This window comes from Drosophila tropicalis, unplaced genomic scaffold, assembly GCF_018151085.1.
Source record: "Drosophila tropicalis isolate 14030-0801.00 unplaced genomic scaffold, ASM1815108v1 contig_859, whole genome shotgun sequence".
Classification (NCBI taxonomy): Eukaryota; Metazoa; Arthropoda; class Insecta; order Diptera; family Drosophilidae; genus Drosophila; species Drosophila tropicalis.
In genome coordinates this window covers 2,275,253-2,294,992 of record NW_027173353.1, presented here as the reverse complement: position 1 = coordinate 2,294,992, position 19,740 = coordinate 2,275,253, and the positions used below count along the sequence as shown (strand labels likewise).

Genomic DNA, 19,740 nt, shown 5'->3' with positions numbered 1-19,740 from the left:
ATAATTGTAAGGGGTAAATATGAATGCAGCATATGGTTATATCTAGTATATATCTAACTGTATGAATCTCCATTGAACTGACACTGCAGAGTGAACTGATATTTGCTAAATCTATGTAATGATATGGATTCATATTCATTAACAAATATTGTAATACTTGATCGCGAGAACAGTTCTGATTTGGTGCTGGAAAAGCAATTGATTAACAAACAAAACAAATTTCATCACAATGGTGGTGATGGTTACTCATACGTCACGTTGTCTGAGATGCATAGGGTTATTGAACTAACAACTACACATATATGTACATGGTCACACATAACTAATTTTGCTGCTTCTTTGTGCTAATCATCTTCCTATCTATTGTTGTTGTACACAAAAATGGCTGTGAGAAAAATATATAAATTCGAGACGTTTAGTTCGCTTATAGCCAGGTCCTATCATTGGTTGTTACATCATTAGCATTTGCCGAGCCGGACAACCCTCCGATATTGGTACGTCGATAGTTGTTGTTGTAGGGCGAGGAGCAGACAATTTGTGTTTGCATTTCCACGCTCTCCACTAGAGATGGAGGCGGATTTGGCGGTCCTGACGACGATGATGATGACAACAATGAGGGTTGCTGTCAGGAGAATAGTTGGCCTGTGGTGCTGGTGGTGCTGGTCGCAGTGGTTGTCTCCGCATCCATAGTGGATTGATTTCCCTGAATTTGACTGTGATTTTGAGCCGGCCAACGTTGTTGCATTTCCTGTTGATACTGCGAAGATCTTCTGCGATGCAATATCTCATGGCCCGTTCTTAATGTGGCACTGCGCAGAGCTCCTGAAACTTTACAATGTTTTCTGTGTGTGCAGCATAAACGAAGCAGTGAACCAAACACTTACCACAATGTGAAATTCGATGCGATTTGGGTGAACTGGGACAGGCATAGAGTATTGATTTCTGTGTATCTAATAGCAAAGGAACTTCATTAATGCATCAGACTCCTGACAAGTGTTTGTGTGTGGGGATAATTATATCTTACCATTTCGCTTGATGCGATTGTGATCCGGAGAACCCGAGCAAGAATAACGTGATGTCAGATTCTCCCGTCGGCTAAGTGACTCTGCCCCCAACCGTACAAACGGACACCAGCGGAAGACCATTTTAAAACCATAACGAAACCTGCAATCAATAAAATCGCCAGGATAAAAGGATAAACATCGTATTGAACGACAGTTGCTGAAGTGCATCCCTTTAGCGGAAGGTAGAATAATAATACTTAGAAATGCACACAAAATGGAATGGTAGAAAATCTCACTGAAACTCCTAGAAAAGCTCCAAGCTGCGAGCGTCCAATTTAATATACATAGTTCCTCACAGGCAATGTCATTTTTCTTTGGCTAAAGCTAATTTATTTTATGCATTTTTTATCAACAAATTTTCCTTGAATTTATTCATAATATCCCCAACCCTACTCCAGCCAGCCACCTGAGCCATCGCTTCAATAATCCATGACATATGAATGAATTGTGTAAGCCCGAAGGAGCAGAAGAAGTTTCCACCCAAAAGTATGTCAAATGCTGGCTGCTTGATTTATGCTTGGCTATTTTGCTGTTGTTGCTTTTCATTTTTCACTCTCTCGTAGATCGACCCACAAACTGTCGACAGTTCTCACTGTGCAACACAATAATAATAATGCGGGAAAACGAAAGGGAACAAGAAAAAAGAAAATGGTTGGAAAAAAAACACCTCCAACCTGTCGACAAAGTCGTCGTCATCATTTGCATAAGGGGCGCCGTTGCTGCCATCGTCAATTGATGTGGAGCTGTTGTCGACTGCCAGCTTTAAGAGTGCCTGTTTGTTGTTGTTGTTTCTGATGTGTGGAAGTGGAACTTGTATGCACGTAGCTCATCACAATAACAACAACAACAACACACACAACAAGTCACACACTTCTAGAGTCATGACACATCTACATTTCGCAGTCATTGGCACGCTGACTGAGCGAAATTAATTGCAATCAGTTACGTTTTTCCGTTTAACGGATGTGCCACACGGACGCGCTAGCATCAACAGTCAATTTACTCACACACACACACACGGCACACTGACTCGTATGAGGGCTATAAACACCTAAGGAGTAAGGAGTATGTATGTGCGTGTGTGTGTGTATATATAGGCGATCCTGATATCTAGTCAGCAGCAGCATTAATGTTAATTGTGAATGGCAAATGCTGTAAGTTGATGTTGATGATGATGAGGAGTACTTCATTTCCGGGCAAAGGCCAACAAGTGAAGCCAGCTCCTCAACCAACCAACTAAGCAACCAACTGACTAATTTGTCAGCGGGACACAGTGCCATCTCAAAGAACACTACCACAACTACAAGAACTTGTACTGCACTTAGAGCACTTAACACAGAAGGCTCCTTCTCTTGGTTGGTTGCTAATTCAACCGCAAATTACATAATTTGTTGTGTACCCTGAAAAGTCAAAGGCATAAGAGCAGGATATACATATACACAAGTGTTGTGTATGTGTGCGGCATGCTTCTTTCAAATAAATGAATTGGACTTACCGCGAATTCATCCAACAGTATATAATGGGATTGTACATTGAATTGCTCATGGCAAGCCAATAGATGGCCAAATAGAGTTCCTGAATAAATGGCTCAGACGTTACATCCGGATAGCAGGAAGTCACTATGAAATACATATGAAAGGGTAGCCAACAAATGGCAAATATCGAAACAACGACTATCATCATTTTGACCACCTAAGAAAAGAGAAATAATAAATAATAGTTCAGACAAGATTTTAATAGATTTTGCTGCTTAGATTTTAGTTGTTTACACTTACCCGCCTCTTGCTTCGCACATTCTCCACTTGTCGGGGCATATACTCCCCTATGGTCTTCGAGCCCCATAGTTCGAAGCCCACACGGGAATATGTCACAGTCATGGAGACAATGGGCAATATGTAGGTAAGTATCATGATGAGTATGTTATAGCTGGAAAATAGAAAATAGTGAATCGACATCAACAGAGATCAAAGATAGTGTGTTAACAAGCTAAATAGACAGACAAAAGGGTCTTTAAAGCCCTTATCGTTACTCAATCGTACATTGTTCGTTTGTTTTTTTTAGCAATTCATTTTTATTGGCCAAGCAGCAATTTGGTGAGTGAATCTAAATTTAATGGCCTTGCATGTGAAACACAATGCATAACATAGGGGACATACACACATACATACATACAAATGTACATGGGATACAAAGCTTCTTGCAAATTGCCATACAAAATGGCTGTAAACAGAAACACGTTTTTTTATGGTTACATTGAAAGACTGAAAACCTACCCACCAACAACCCATCAACCCCAACCAACCCACTGTGGGCTACACAACTCAATCAAAAATACGTAAAGTATACACAAAGAATTTATGTATTTTTAGTTGAAATAGTCCTAGATTAGATGGCAAAGGAGAATCTTTGTTATTATCCTTTTTACCCAAATTTAATTTAAAACGTTTAAATATGGAGTTGATTACCATTGTCATTGATGCCCCTTGTTAATGGGTTCCAGTGTCTTAGTCTCTATTTTATATGTATTTATCTCTATTGTAAATTTTTTGATTACACTTTTGCCCCATAGTGCGTCTATACGCCCCTCCGATTCTCCTTGATACACCCGCCTTGTTTCAGTTAATGTCGTTTGTATTTTATGTCAACATTTTTGTTTTGGTTTCTCTGAGTTCCGCTTTTATGACTTGCATTCTTTATGCTCCCATCCCAAACCCAGTCCACATCCCTTGGAGATAATCTGATATTCTTGTCCAGAGCTCCGGCAGTGATTGTCCTAGTGCGTTGGGGGAATCTTACTCCATGATTTCCTGATTTATTGCATCTTCATTTCACATGCAGCAAAATGCGTTGGGTTTTCTTTGTTTGCTCTTCGTCGATTTCTTTTAGTGATTCCAGGATATGAGCTAAGAATCCTTTTCAGTCTGTTCTGTCCGTTAACTCCAGCAACAAGAGGGAATTTACTTACATGTACTCTAGCATCGAGTGATTCATGGGTCCATCGGGCCATTCGGGATAGCAAACGATTCGTGTGTGATTTGTTAGAGTTTCCGTCTTGTAGACCAACATCAGGGGGCACGAGATGACCGTCGAGGCAAGCCAAATAATCGCTGCAATTGCCAAATTGCAACGCTTGCTCATCCGTGGCTGCAACGGTCTCATGATGGCCACGTATCTGCAGGAAAAATGGAATTATCAAAGTGCGTATGAAACTGTGGGTTGGGTCTATTGGGCCTCCTTTGCCCGCAAAAGGGGGGAAAACGATCCATCGAGTACCATAAGCCGATTACAGTAATTCGCATGGAAAATCCCAAAAATGCTCATGAACTTTTGCCAGGCATGCAGTCTCTTTTTTGCGTTTACAAAAAGAAAAGTGTACAGATTAATTTAATGCTCAACGTTTCGGTTGGATCTTAAAAGCCAGTTAATGGCTTCAAAAAGTTTAAAGAAGGAACCAATTAGCAGATCTGACTGGATGTGACATTGTTAATTTTTCAGTAAATTAAACAAATTCCGTTGAGCAGAATCTTCTTATTGCATTAGTTATTAAGGTCAAGGCATAATAATTATTAATAGTCGGACCAAAATTGACCTGTCTAGCGTTTAACGAGAAAAAATAGGATTGTAAGAAAGGCTATTAACCACTAGCTGAATAATAAGACCTTCTGGCCAAGGAGAGGACTTAAGCACAACGATTTCTTGTCTCTCCCTCCCTTGGACTGTCTTGGTCAATAAAATTGGTATAAACATTTAGTTCTATTGAAAACTCAACACAGCATAAAGGCAATTTTTATATACTTCATATGGGCATTTAATTTTGAAAAAAACACATATCCTTTGGGTGCAACAGGCCAGGAATTTTTGAAGGTTCCTGTCAAAATTTGATAAATTTATGTGTTGAGTTTTGCGACAGGTAATCGATTACCAAATCCCCATAAGAAATGGGTTAACTTGGCTTTTATATATTTGGAAGGGTTAATGTTGATATGATATGCTTCCATGGACAACCCAGGAGTCATATTAAATGTAGTCACTTGAGAGGCTCTCACATGATTGATAAGATGCCTCAACACAAGTCAGCTAAGGGTACTCACCTGTCAATGGCAATGGCCATTAATGTAAAAACCGAAGCACAAATGCTTAGCATGGCTATGAACTGTGATAGCTTGCAGTAGAATTCACCAAATGGCCAATCGTTATCCAGCATATAATAGGAATTGAAGGTTACATTCAGACTGGAGACCATGGCATCCGCAATGGAGAGATTCACTGGGAACAAACAAGAACCAAAGCTGCTTTATCAGTTCGAGTGGCAAAATTAGTCTCAAAACAAAATTATGCGACAAGGCAAACAGCCAAAGAGGCAAATAAACAAAAACTTTTCTAATTGCGTAAAAAAAGGTGAACTAAAAAGAAATGAGAAAAGAAAACCTTTTCTTTTTCTTGTGTTTTTTTTGGCCAGCCGAAGAACTGCCTTGACTCGAGTTTGGCTTTTGTTTATTTATGCGTTATACATTTATAATTAGTTGGGTACAAAGTGCAGTTGCTTTCTGTGCTTATTGAGTGCCCCAGCCATTTTGGCAGCCGCCACTCTTGAGACACTCCAAGTTAGTGCTCACAGAAGGTCCTCGCCATCATTTGATATACTATTTCTGCCGACATGGTAATCTGAGGCGTAGCTTCAGGGATTAAGGATGCCAATATGAACAGAGAATCTCTTTAAGCATGTGGCTAATCCTTAGCAGTTATCGTCAAAGAATTGTTAATGAAACTTAAATTGTTTGACTATTGAACTTGAAATGGGATCTAATTATGGTCTGGATTAATTAGCTCCTTTTGAAGATTTAGAAGTTTCTTGTAGGAATGTCCTATCTACGCCCCTGATTGTTGGTATGTATTTTATTTCATTTTGCATGTAACGCAACGATTTACATGCCAATGAATCAGCAGACAACAAGAAAACGAACATTTTCTTGTCTTTTGTTTACTTTTCATTATCTTCTCTTTGTGCACACACACGCACATACATACATACATATAGATAAGGCGACAAAAGCAACAACAATAAAAATAATGTTCTACTATGAACATTAGGCCCATGTCCCAATGTAGTTCTATTTTCCTTTATTTTTTCTTTTCGATGACGCCTACAACACGTCGCGACGTGTCGTCAAGCCTGTCCTGGCAAAAGGTCCTGGCCGCTGGCTGTTCTACCCTAGAGGCCTGGTCCTGTCAGAAGGCCACGTAGCACGAAAATCGATTCAGCTTCATTTTAATTAATAACAAAAAGAGAAAAATCCTTCAGACTACCAAATCGAAACGAAATATTAATGCTCTAATCAAAAAAATTTAAAAATATTTAAATTGAAAACATTTTGAAAAAGTAATGACAACATTTTAGATAGAAATATTTAAATTTTTTTAGTTGTTTTCTGTAATGTCCTTACTCCTTGAGTATTCAGTCATACCCTTTGGTTAACAATTATTTTACCAGTTAGGGTAGGGCCATAAATGGCCACCTAACTCAAACAAAAGATACAAACTCCCATTGGTAATGAACTCGAGACAAGGATTATCGCCAAGTAAGACGCCAACCCCAACCCACTGCCCTCCCCTGTCATTCGTCTCCACTTGCTGTGTGTCTGCTTTCTGAATTTGAAATTTTCATGCTACGAAATTATTAAAACGTCAAAACTTGTAACTAATAATGATTGCCAATGTGTATTTAGAAATGCAAATTCCTGATCCTTTACCAAAGCCAAGGCATTTCAGAAGCTTAACGGGCATTTAGTTTGCATAATAATAATCATTTCAGAAACAACATCCGATTCCATGAAGGAGAACATTCCACACAAAAGGCGAGTCTGCTTGGCAGTGAAAAGGTTTTGCTAGATGGGGAATGGTGTATCCATGCTGGTGGTGCAACAATTTTGTCCGCCTTCGTTCCATCCATTGTTAACTTACAGCTGGAGGGCAATATGGGCTAAAGGATGGGGGATGGCGGAATTGGGCATTATGTTTCTGTTGTTCTTAGTGCATTTTTATGCGCTTTGTTTTTAATGGCTTCGGCAATGTCATCGCTGAATACCAGACAGATATAATGTAATACTTATATATGTACATTTATATACTTGCCCTGCATATAGACACATAAGATAGTAACTAAATGAACAGATTTCTGACATTCAGAGCAAAATAAAAACAAAGTTAATGTCGGTAATATCATTATATTCATTACGTAGCCAGAATACTAAAGGAACTTTTCCTCCACCACCCACTCTGCCGTTGGGTCTCGTTGTGCAAGGTCAAATTTTAAATCATTTAAATTATTTGCTAAACTAAAGAATGAAAATAAAACTAGCGTTTCTTTTGTCTTAAACGTGATTTAAATCGAATTCAATTAATTAAGCTTGTGTAAAAAAAATGAACAGATGACTTTTTGCCTGGCCAACTTCTTTGACATGGTCAACCTTTTTTTTCCCTATGATTCCACTGCAATTCGGATGAACCGTGTCCAAGCAAAAGTGCAATTAAGCAACTTTCCAAAAGTTATGTGTATGCAAATAAAAATTAATTAAACAAAGTACACTATGCCACGGTTTGCAATCATCCAAACAGTTTCGAATTAATTGAAGCGAATATTTGCTGCACTTTTGCAAGGTATTTATGATGAACTGAAAAAGTTTTAATACTCTTTCACCATATTATGAATTTAATAGAAGGATAAATTAACAATTTAAACTCTAATTAGCATGTAAAATTTCCTATGCTGGTAATTTTGTTAAAAACAAATCTCAAACTTTAAAAATGTTCTATTTATTCGGAGTGAGGGTTATAAAAATGAAGTTTTGGGAACAATTTGAGGTAAATGACTTAAAAGTCATTCCGCAAAGTGTTTATTATTGAATGTGATTACAATTCCATTTTGTGTTAATTAAGCAAACGTTTTAATTAATATGGCAAGCTGATTGTGTCGACACGTGTCAGGCATGGATAATGAGACAGAAGCCGAGGCCGAGGCCGAGACCAAGACCACCGTGTGAACTGAGCCAATTTGTACAAATTATGTACCTATTAATGCATTCCTATTCGGGTTTATTCTTGTCTGTGATTTTAGTAAATTTCAAGCAAATTGTTGTGTAGTCCACATACTAATGTTTGCATGTGCATAGTTTAATTGGCAAACGTGGCGTATGCTTGATGTGTTTGCACTTGCTCACCTATGAAATAGTTGGTCACCGTTCGCATACGTTTTGTAGTGAGGACGATCCAAACTACAATTAGATTGCCGCCCGTTGCCACAATGACCATGCCGCCGAAAAGTATGCTCCATAATACTTGACGCCACCATGGCACTACAAATGCAAATGTCGCTGTGGCAGCCGCATCCTCATCGACATCATCCGAGCTTGTGCTGAAAGATGGCGGCAAATAATGAAAGAAGAAAATTAGTGACAACGGTATTAAGTGTTTTTGTGTGTGTTTGGTGTGCGTGTGTGTGAATGGGTTATGTTTCATTTTCATGTTTTTGGCGCCCCCGCCGAAGGATGATGATGATGATGTGTCTGCTTCTATGTCTTTGCCTACTTGTGCGTGGGTATGTAGTATATGAGCTTGTCAATGATGGTGTGTGTGTGTGAGAGTCGACAGGATGTTGTCGCCATTAAGCTTGTGTAATTGTGCGTGCGTTGACAAATCCGTGTATTTTTCTGCGCCGTCTGTCACATAAAACTTTGCTGCTTGCTGCCTGCTGCCTGCTTTTGAGTTTGGGTCTCAGTCTGAAGTCTGACTCCGGCGACCCATTCACACATTGCCGGTTTTGCTGTCACCGTCGTCATCTTTTTTTAATATTCTCGTTTCTCTCTCTCTCTCGGCAATTGTTGACTTAGGCTTGAAGTGTTTAAATAGGCATCCCCACATAAAGGATTTTTGTATGGCGCCATCTCTCTGGCGTTTAGTTTGCAAGTTTGTTGTATGTCTATGCATATGCCGACTTTATTGGTCACACGTTATGCACAGCTCGTTAGGGGTCTCCGGATACTGGATACTGGGCCCAGCAGCTGAGTAATTTAATATGTACGCCATATACTACATTCATATGTATGTACACACCGACATGACATATGCATGGTCTACAATGATGATGGATAGGGTCTGGGTGACATATATGTACATACATACATACATACTCCCTTCAGCTGTTGGTCATTAAGGTTTGCCCACTCTTCTCTCTGCCGAGCAATTAAAAATATGCCCACATAATGTTTTACTTTATGGCCTCATACCACCAACAAGTTTAAGGCTGACAGGATTTGCATAAGTTCGCTCTTTTGTTTATGGGGCCTAGTGCCAAAGAGGATTATTGATTTGTCTTGTGGGTGGCTAGTTTCAAATGATGCCAAGCCTAAGTCAAGAGGGCGTAACGAATTATAGAAAGAGAGAGAGAGAGAGTGCGACACAGAAGAGGGAGAAAGAGAGACAGAAGAGAAATGGCATTTCTTGCAGCTACAGGCAAAAGAAAAAGAATATAGACGTTTTTTTGTCGCAACTTGTTGTTGCTGTTATTTTTGTGGTTTAAATTTCATATACCCACAGGATAGGTGGGTATATGGGTTATTTCTAAGCCGCTTTGCATTTTATCTATGAAACAAAATAAACAAAAGAATTAAAATTGTAAACAATTTACATATTCAATAATTTCAATAAAGGCTTCTCTTGCACTTTCATTTTGACAAAGAAAACATAAAAGCAAATAAAAGCAAAATATTTGCATATAAATATTTTATATTTTCAAGGACTATTTGAAAATGTTTAACAGTTTTAGTTTATCATCTAGGCCTTAATAAACCAAAACAGTTCATCATTAAGGCCTAGATAATAAACTGACATTATCCTCCAGACAGCCTTAACGTTTTGTTAGATACAAATGTTTCAAGGAGCTCAAAATCCAGGCAGATAGAAATATTTGCTTCTCCTTAGAATAGCAAAAGGACTACTTTGAAGTTTTCAAAATGTTTTCAGCCTTGAATTATGTTTCTTTTGGATCGAAAATCGTAATTTATCTTGGTATTCGTTACAGAGTATGACATAGTCTAACCCCTGCTTGTTTGTACTATATTTGATACTTCTTTGCATAAATCTGCCGCAGTGGTAAATACAAACAAATAAACAGCTCTAAAAAAAACACAAACAATGAGGCAGCAGCAGCAAAAGATACTTGCCACTCGAGGCTGTCATTCGGTGAATGAATGAATGAATGAAGAAGCGAGGCATTGGCAGTTTCGGGACTGGCAAATAAAAAGGAAGGGCAGGACTTGCTTCGGGGAATATCTTTTGCTACGACAAACGCAGCAATGTCATAATAATTATCTATCTACATATAGATTTCTCTGTGTGTGTGTGTGTGTGTGTTGGTAGGGAAATTTTTTACTGCAGTAAAGTTGACGGCAGACGGCATTAAGGACGCATACACACACTCACGTAAATACAAATGCGAAATTTGCTTTTGCTTTTATGTATGTGTATGTGGGTGTCTTTGTATTGGTGTGTTTTCCTATTTGTTCAGCCGCATGCCTCGTCAATGTAATGTATTTGAAACGGAAATAAAAAAAATATAAAGGAAAAGAAAAGAGAAAAACATATAGCCCATGACTGGGCGGAGTAAACGGAAATGTTTGAATGAATGAAATGAAATGACTATGGCTGAATGATTGAATGACTGAATGCGGCAATGTTGCGTCATTAGATATGCATGGCTAGCTCCATGCCACAAGTAAAGACACAAAATAATGGCAAGACCAGCCCAGCACAGCCCAGCGAAACCAAGGCAAGGCATGGTAACTTAATCAACTTAAATCAGAATCCCATCAAATAGGGAGTCCTGGTGGCTTTCTGACGAATGTCCATCCCATGCATGAGAGCTTTAGCCAAACTGAGATATAACTCTTTCTCTTAAAACATTTATTAATTTACACAAATCCCAATGTTTTGCTTAGTTAAAGAAACTTAAGTGAAAAGGACATATGTATGTATGCCTTGCCTTCAGTTTTTTCTTCAAGTGTAGCGTATACTTGTGTTTATGTTTGTGTATTAGACCAAGTCCACTGATTGGATTAAATGTTGGTAGTTGCGTTAATTGAATATTTTTTGCCCCATAATTAGACTCGAGGAATAATTCTATTGCAGTTAGATTGATCTACTTACAGTTTAGTTGAGTTGTAGCCACTCATTGACTGGTTGAGATCAAAGATGGGTGTCTGATTGGTCATCGAGATGACACTGCTCATGGCGTTGTACATGAGAATCGAGGGCGTATATGTAGTCCAATTGTTCCATTGATTCCCATCATTCAGTAAATCCTCATCAATGGAGGATTCTCCACTATTGTTGTTGTTGCTGTTATCCATGGCCAAGACGGTTGCTATTGTCGTTGGTTTTAGGCCAAAATCTAGCATACTCCAAGTGTATCCGATTGCTTCTCCTGCTTCCTCTCCAAAAAATAAACTTTGTTTATTTTGGCTAATGTTGCGTGTCCTTTTTCTCCTATTTGGTTTCCATTTGCCTTCTATATATATGTATTTTTGTACTGGAAAAATGCCAAGGGAGAAAGTAAGCGGGGTTTCATTTAATTTCCTTGTTCAAATGTTTAGAAAAACATTTTTTTACTTTCAAACTAAGCGTTTGATGCTCTTTTTGAATAAAAAACTTTTTGAATTCCTTGCATCCCACAAAAATCAACAACATAATTGTGTGAGTGTGCGAGTGAATGGGTGTGTGTGTGTGTGTGTGTATTTTCCCCCTCCCCCATATTGATTTTGATTTATTTGTATTTCTTTGTGTGACATTCTTCTACAAATGGGCCGGGCCTAGGCTCATTTGTGGCTTGTCTCATGTTTTATCGAACAAAGAAAAAAAGTTTGTTTGCGGTTTCATCACAATCTTTTAAAATGTTGTTTTATTTTTTTTTGTTCTCCTCTTATTTACCACAATGGGCATCTTTTTTTAGACACATAGATACTCATTCACCCACTTAGAGATCCTTTTGAAACGAAATTGTTTGCCTGCTTGTTAATGAAGCCTGAAAATGCCCATTAGAAACAGAGACAGAAACTTTAAAATTTATTTACGTAAATTTTCTTAGAGAAGAAAGTTCAAAGGCGTTTTACATAATTAAAAGTTGAAAGCTGATCAAAACGAATTAGAAACAGTTGCTAAAAAGCTATTAGCAAAAGAATACTCAATAGTAGAGTAAGTAAAAGTTGTCATGTTTTGCATAGAAAGGGAGAACACAATGCACAAGAGAATCTATTTTAAGCTAGGTATTATTTTTCACTAATTAAACGACTTATTTTCACAAGAATCGTATTTACTATAATGAGGAATGAGGAATGACATATTTTGAATATATGAAATCACTTTCCTTTTTTTTCTCTTTTTTGGCACCTTCAATCTAATCTTTAGCTTTTCCAATTAAGCTTGTCAATGGCTGAATAGGACAAAAACCACTTAAGATATCGTGGGCTAAAAACAAAATGGAGCAAGGGAACACAAAAAGTAATTCATTTCTCAAAATCCAATTCTCTGAGCAGTTACATTTTATCTGTCCCCTGAGCTAGATTTACCTGTGGCTTTAAGAGTTTCGTGACTCGCGTTAAACGACCAAACTGATAGAAAATTGTTTTATTTTTTTTTTGTTCGTTCGTTCTTCTTGAAAATAACTGTTAAACTTTTAGCTTGATGATGAAATGAGAGAACCAAGTCAAGTGGTGACCGGGTGGGGATAAGGATGGGAGGATGTCAACGAAATGATGGCTGACCTGTTCGTACTTGAAGTTTCTTCTGCCATTGACAGATTGAGACAATTGTGTCTGACAGTTGAGCCACTTAAAGTTGAGCAAAATGGACGGCAGGACTTTATGATTATTGTCAATTTTATGGGTCATACTTTTTGTAATGTCACAAATAAATATTTCAAGAGCAACCCCACCCACCCCTCTTTACGGTATGTAAAGTGAAGTAAACAAATTATTTTTTTTTTGCATTTATTAAAAACTCAGAGAGAAAGAGAGAGAGGGGGAGGGAGGGGGAGACAGAGACTAAGAGAGAGGGCGTGTTGCATTCTTTAAACAAACAATGGGAAAATTCAAGCAAAAATCAATTATCGGTAAGTTGTCTATGCTCTCGCTTCGATTACAAATAACTGAGCACACAAAACATATGCCAAAAGTAACAACAACAACAACAACAGCAAAAATTATTAACAGGCAAAGTCAATGGGCGGGACCGGTGGGTGGTGGGCGTTGGTTGCAATTGGAAAGACGAACGACAGCGATGCAGTCTTAATGAAAAGTAAACAAACTTCAAACGGAATGTTGGCTATAATTGGCAGCTCGACCGCACCAGGCACCAGGCCCCAGACACACTGCCAGCCAGCCAGCCATTGAGTGAGTCAGTGACTCAGTCCCTCCCCCGACAAAGTGACGAATATATATACCAACAGTGTGCTCGCAAATATTTGCCAAAATAGCAAAATGTGCCATTTCGAACCCATCCCATCCTGCCCCCACCTAAGTTAGTAGAGTTTTTACTCACTCCATTTGATTTTTCACTTTGGCCATTTCATTTTTTCTTGGTTCGCTTGACTGATGGCTGTTCAAATTGCGTTTTCTGCAATAATCGCAAAAAATTAGATTTCATTTCTGTTGAACTTGAAAAATCGCCAAACTGTCACGTTCCATTGGTCCTGTTGGCTTTTTGGCTATGATAAAGTCACTGGCTATTGGCATTCTATGGGGGGGCAGATTACGTATACGCCCAGCTGTCTGTATGTATGTATCTACTAGCCAACAAATTTTCATTGTCGTGGTGAAAAGCTGTAAACTTTAAATGAATTTGTCTGCCTCTCGGCGTGGCATGCCTCGGCCTGGCTTGTCTTGGCCTGACTTGGCCTGGGTCTGGGCCTCGGCCTAGCCTGGGCGTTTGCCTTTGTCTATTTGTCTTTGTTGTTGCCAATGCTTTTTTTTCCATTTGTTTCTTTTATTATTTTCGTGTTAAAGCAAAAGAAAAACTTTATCTTGCAATTCACACGCGGCTAAACATAGCCCAAAATAAAAAAAAAAAAATAGAAAATCCAAAAAAAAAAAAAAGTGTGTAGTTATGCCCTTAGGAAAATGTTTCCATACAAAAGTTGCCAAGTTGCCATAAAGTCAGTCAGTTTACATTTTGATCCATCTTTGTCGATGTGAAATGATGGCATTAAATGTCATTGAAATGTTTATTAAATCAAAGTCGATTATAATTTTCGATATTCTAAGCAAAGTCAAGTTAAGTCAAATCAAAATGCTTTTAATTTATAAAATGTAAATATCCCAGTGCCTTTAAGATGTTAAGTTTATAAATTATATATTAAGTGAGTAGGTACATCTCTCTCTTTCGCTCTCTCCCTTGTTATATATTGTATATGTATTTTTGTCTTACTTTTGTTGTATTTGACAAGTCAAGTACAGGGTGTGCACACAGTGCATAGGTAAAAAGGCAAAAAAAAAAAAAAAAAACTAAGTAAAAGTAAATTTCTTTTTGTGTGTGTGTATGTGGCAGTTGCCCCATTGTAGAAACAACTTGGGTCTATGTGTGCCACAACATATGTATGTCAATAAGAAGTGGGAGCACATAGGAGTGTTACCCAGGTCCAGTGGCATGCTGGTCTACTTTTAGCCAACCCACACCCACATATACACACGCATACAATGTTTCACTTCCTGATGCCCCCCCCCCCTCCTCCCTCTCTCATCATGCCACAAACAGAGAGCAATATAACAAAAAAGGGGGGAGAAAGTGAGGAAAAAAGTTCTAAAACAATTTAATACAAAAATGCGATGAAGACCCAAGAAGTCTTGGTCTGTGATAGCGAAAGTAAGTAGAATAAAATGTTTAACTTTTATTTTTTTTTCATTTACTTTAATACATGGGTTTTTTTTACATGTATGTGTATGTGTAAGTATTTATTTCTTGCCAAGGAACATGACCAATGGAAATGAACTTGTATTGTAATTACCGAGCATCTAAACTCTGAACACACATATAGAATTTTTAATTTGCTCACACACACACACGCAGTCACAACCCACACACACTCACACAAGCTTATGCACATGCCCGCACACACATTTAAATAAAATGAGGCTGCAAATTGGCCACATGCTTCTTTTTTTTTGTGTTGTGTTGGTTTGGTTTTTGTTGCTTGGTTTTATAGAAATGAGGCGAACAAATACATATATAAATAAATATAAAGGTATACATTCGATATACATGTACGTATGTATGTGTAAAATTCATCAAAATGATTGTTTAATGAGCTTGAGTAAAAAATGGGGGGAAATATCTAAAATTATAAACGAGTGAGTATGTGCTTTTCTTTCACACTTAACCAAAATTTAAACAATTTGCCTAAATATACATATAAACAGGGTGATAAGAGCAAACGCACACACACACACACGCACACACTCGCCCCATTACAATACACACATAAATTCTCTTTTACTTTTCTCTGTTCTCCCTCATAGATCTCAAGAATTGCAAAGAAGGCATGACAAGTCGGTCGGGATGGCAATGTGTTTGGTAAATATAGCTACATATTTTCATTGTTTATATGTTTACGGATTTAATTGTTTAATTGTTTAAGCACTATCAAGCGAATCGCTCTTGCTTGCAAAATCACTTTTTGTTATATTTTTCTCTGTTAAACTTTAACTAAAATATGCTTTTTACTATTGCCAACATGGCATAAACTTAATATATATGTATATACATATCTGGACATTACAGTTTTTATCCCCATCATGGCTACATCTACATTATAATCTATAAAGTACGTGAGGTTCAAAGCTTTACGTGTTCCCATTAGTTGTGAGAAAGAAGATTATAGATTTAAAATCACAGTGAAATGAAATATATATATTGATACAAGTATAAAGAGAATGGTAAGGAAGTTTTTTCGTCTATTTGTGTATTGACCATGGCTAAGTATTATGTGCCATTTAAAGCGATAAAAAACTCTGCTAAAAGCCCTTACACTTTATGTGAGCTACCTAAATACTTGTAGTTGCAGCACTCATACGACCTGTTGTACACAAATTGCTGGTATTGTAATACAGAGAGACATAAATATAGACACACACATACATACACTTCGAGGGGAGAACGTCTTATCTTATCGGTTCGAGTTTATCAAAGAAGATATTTATGTCTTGTGCCACATTGCGCATACAAAATTCAGTGGGCATCGAAATTGACTACCATACAAAAGAGAGAGAGAGTCCGAGAGTCCGAGAATCCGATAGAGGAATCGCTTGCTTGCATTTGCCCCCAAACATAGAGACATACATACTTTAGTCTATGGCACTTTACCCTCCTTAAAGGTTTGCGGGAGCGTTGAAACGTTGAAATTGTTGGACAATAATAAATTTGTACGCCTGTCCCTGGCTGGGCCTGTCCCGCTGGCTCATTCAATTTATTGCAATTATGTGTAAATTGAGTAACAAAGCGAAAGAGAGAGAACGAGATGCTGGGCATCCAATAAGGTTGGCACCTTACCCCCGGCTGCATCTTTATAGTTAACATCAGATGCTGCACCATCCCGTTCAGGGAGTTCAGGGGGAAAAAAATGTGGGAGAAGGACAGTGCAAGGTTGAATGGAGCTGCAAAAATTGAGTGCTTGGAAATCCCTAAAATATGCACATGATGATTCACTGAGTTGTTTAGGACAACCTTCATTTAAATTCATACGGAGCAAAGATAGTACTGTCAGCTTGTTGTCCAGTTGGCTCTCCCCCGGAATCCATACCACAATGAGAGAACGTGTATCCAAGAGGGACTTTTCCTTTGACGGATTCCTTTTGCTCCTCCGGTTCGAGCGAATGTCGCTCGTTCGTTTCCAATTTAATTAAATGTTTTGATGCATGACAGGGCACCAAACCAAACAGGATATGATGACAGGACATGGACACGGCATTTACTTATACTCGCATTCGTTTAAAGATTCCCCATCGAAAACTTAGTTTACGCCTGCTTGAATCTCTTTCGAGGCCCAACAACAACAACAACAACAACGACATCAAATTGAACTTGAACTAATGGCCATCGACAACACTTTTCTCCCATTTTTGTTGGTTCCCTAATACTTACTAATGTGACAAGGAAGAGAGCCTTCTTACATGTATTCATCATCTATCGTTCCCACTGACTAAAAGCAATTCGAGTTGAAAGGATTTTGGTTTGCCCAGCTGACCATTATCTTCCGCGTGTGCGTGTGTTTGTACAATATTTGGGTGTGTGTGTGTGTGTGTGGTAAGTTACACAAATTAAACCAAAATGCTGTCATTTATTCATGCCAACCACTGACATGCCCTCAAAACCGCAAAAAGGCTTGCTTACTCTCCGGTTTTCCAAATCATAGTTGACATTAAATATTTAGCGACTAACAAAACGTTTTGCCACAAGCTCTTGATTGATTTATGAGATCCGAGAACCATAAAAAAAGGCAAACCCAAATTATAAACACATCATTATAATTTTTTTGCTAAATCAAATAGAAGCAAATTGTAATTTACAATTTTCCCACCCATAAACATTCAAGACCAAACAATTTCAGGAAGAAACAGAATGTTTAAATGCCCTGACAGGTTGTATAATTACTAAATTAAAACTTTAACCACATCGCAAGCAATCTCATTATGTAAATGATGGCAAAAAAAAAAAAAAAATCTTGGCAGTCATCTGACATTAACATAAAAAAAAAGGAGGACTGAAATAATGTCGTAGCTGCAGAAAATATATCACAAAATATTTGTTCACTTGGCCAGGGAAAAGTAATGAATAAATTATTGAACAAACGAAGCTTTTACCTTACAATTATGTTTTGAGATCTATAAAAAGTGATAAGCATTCATATTCAATATTAAAAAATCTTCCAGCATTCATTAAGCGATCGAACTTGTATCCAAAATCATAAAAAGGCTTTAAAAATTGTCTACCTAAAAATTCTCTTACTCTTCTCTTCAATTAGAAAACTAAAAATTCAATATATTTCTTTATTATAATTAAGTATATTTGATAAATATTGGACCTTAGTTGAACCCTTTCAATATTGTCTTTATATTTCTTTAAAAAACAAAGCCTAATATTCTGAAAAAAAAAACTCAAAAATTAAAAGAAAGAGATGGAGAATAGGACTTCTCTCGGACTAAACTATAAAGACCATTCTTACGGTCCATTATCTGAATACAATAACCAACAAATTACAGAAAAAAATTATTCCATTAAGTTATTTAGGAGCCGAGAAAATCAGAACTAAAATAAAATGAAAAAACTTCTGAAATTCGTAAATTATTAATTTTACCTATACAGGATTTCAGTTTTTTAACATTAACATTTGAATTGCTTCTACGTTTGACTTGTTTTGGTAGCAGAAATCAAGGACGTCAGCTTCAGGACTATTCTTAAACATGTTCTGCTCGATTTATTCTGAGCTGATTCCAGGAATCAGATTTATATGATGTGCATTTAGGCATGCTGATTGTTGGTTATCCCTTCAGGATCCTTTTAACTCTCTAATGAAACGATTAAATTGAGTGAAAGCACAACCATAACAACTAGTTGAGACTGGGGAAGTGAGTTTTTGTGCCCAAAATGCTTGATTAAACTCTGCAAATAATTTGCATTCTGCGCCAAACTTTTCAAGTCTAATGAAAAACGGACGAAAGTTGTGTCAATTGACACAAGTGGAAAGCATTAAATGAATTATTTTCTATTAGTTTGACGAACGAAAAAGTGAAACTTTGCTCCAAACTGTGTTGGGAGGCAGGGAATAGATGGCTTAAGCTAATATTAGTTACCAACTTAAAGATACACGTTGGCAGTTAATTTTAAAAACTCCACTGTCTGTTTTTTTTATTTGAAGAGCAAAGTAAATTTTTGCAATTGAATAAAGCAAATGGCATGGAAAAACTGATTAGTTTTTCAGATAGTTTATCATATTTTCAAACGAACAGACACACACACACAGCTTACCTAAATAGTAATTTTTCTACAATTTATATATGTAAATTTGTTTTCTAATATTTTTTTTGTTGGTATTATCTATATATGTATAAGCAATATATAAATTTTCACACTTTTCACTGTTTGTTTTTGTGTTTTTGTTTATGCTGTTTATTAGTTTTACTCAAAACACACAAGCTAAATTTAAATTGCCACATTTAAAATTTGTAGTTTATGGTTTCAGTGTTTATATTAAATGAAAATTCAATTCAATATCTATTTTGTTTTGTTTTTTTTTCCCTTTTTTTTTTAAATTCAATTACTTTGCAAATTTTTATTTATTTGCCGCCGGCATATTATTATTCAGAATATTTATTTTAGCAATTCTTTAAACTTCTTTGCCACGAACCGAAGCGATGCGAGGCTAACTTATTTTTCGAACTGTTCGCGCGCGAGTTTGCCGTTGAACTGGCTCTGGCACTGGCACAGACCGTTGTTGAGGCTGGCCGCCGGCCCCGAAACAGCCAAAACGAAGGTCATGGAGAAATGTAGGTACTATAGGGTAAACGTTAGCCAAGTTATGGTTTATAGGGTATCTAATAAATTATATACAAATAGTTGGCAATTTATAAGAAATGAA

The 19,740-nt window shown here is 37.3% G+C and overlaps 1 protein-coding gene across 3 annotated transcripts; it reads right to left on the bottom strand.

The window, feature by feature from the left end:
- Nucleotides 1-516: 516 nt before the first annotated feature.
- On the bottom strand, nt 517-19,538 carry TkR99D (Tachykinin-like receptor at 99D). 3 transcript variants are annotated; one of them, XM_068296949.1, is made up of 10 exons: nt 19,131-19,272; nt 11,265-11,646; nt 8,282-8,475; nt 5,156-5,330; nt 4,030-4,236; nt 2,840-2,990; nt 2,560-2,756; nt 1,025-1,164; nt 885-950; nt 517-822 (listed from the first exon to the last, which is right to left on the bottom strand). In XM_068296949.1, exons 2-10 carry the CDS (start codon nt 11,513-11,515, stop codon nt 626-628), a joined length of 1,578 nt encoding a protein of 525 aa, XP_068153050.1. In that variant the 5' UTR covers nt 11,516-11,646; nt 19,131-19,272; the 3' UTR covers nt 517-625. The 3 variants fall into 3 exon arrangements, with proteins under 3 accessions (XP_068153050.1, XP_068153048.1, XP_068153047.1); XM_068296947.1 differs by lacking the exon at nt 19,131-19,272 and adding an exon at nt 19,424-19,538 and having other exon boundaries at nt 519-828; XM_068296946.1 differs by having other exon boundaries at nt 519-828.
- Between the last annotated feature and the right edge of the window lie 202 nt (nt 19,539-19,740).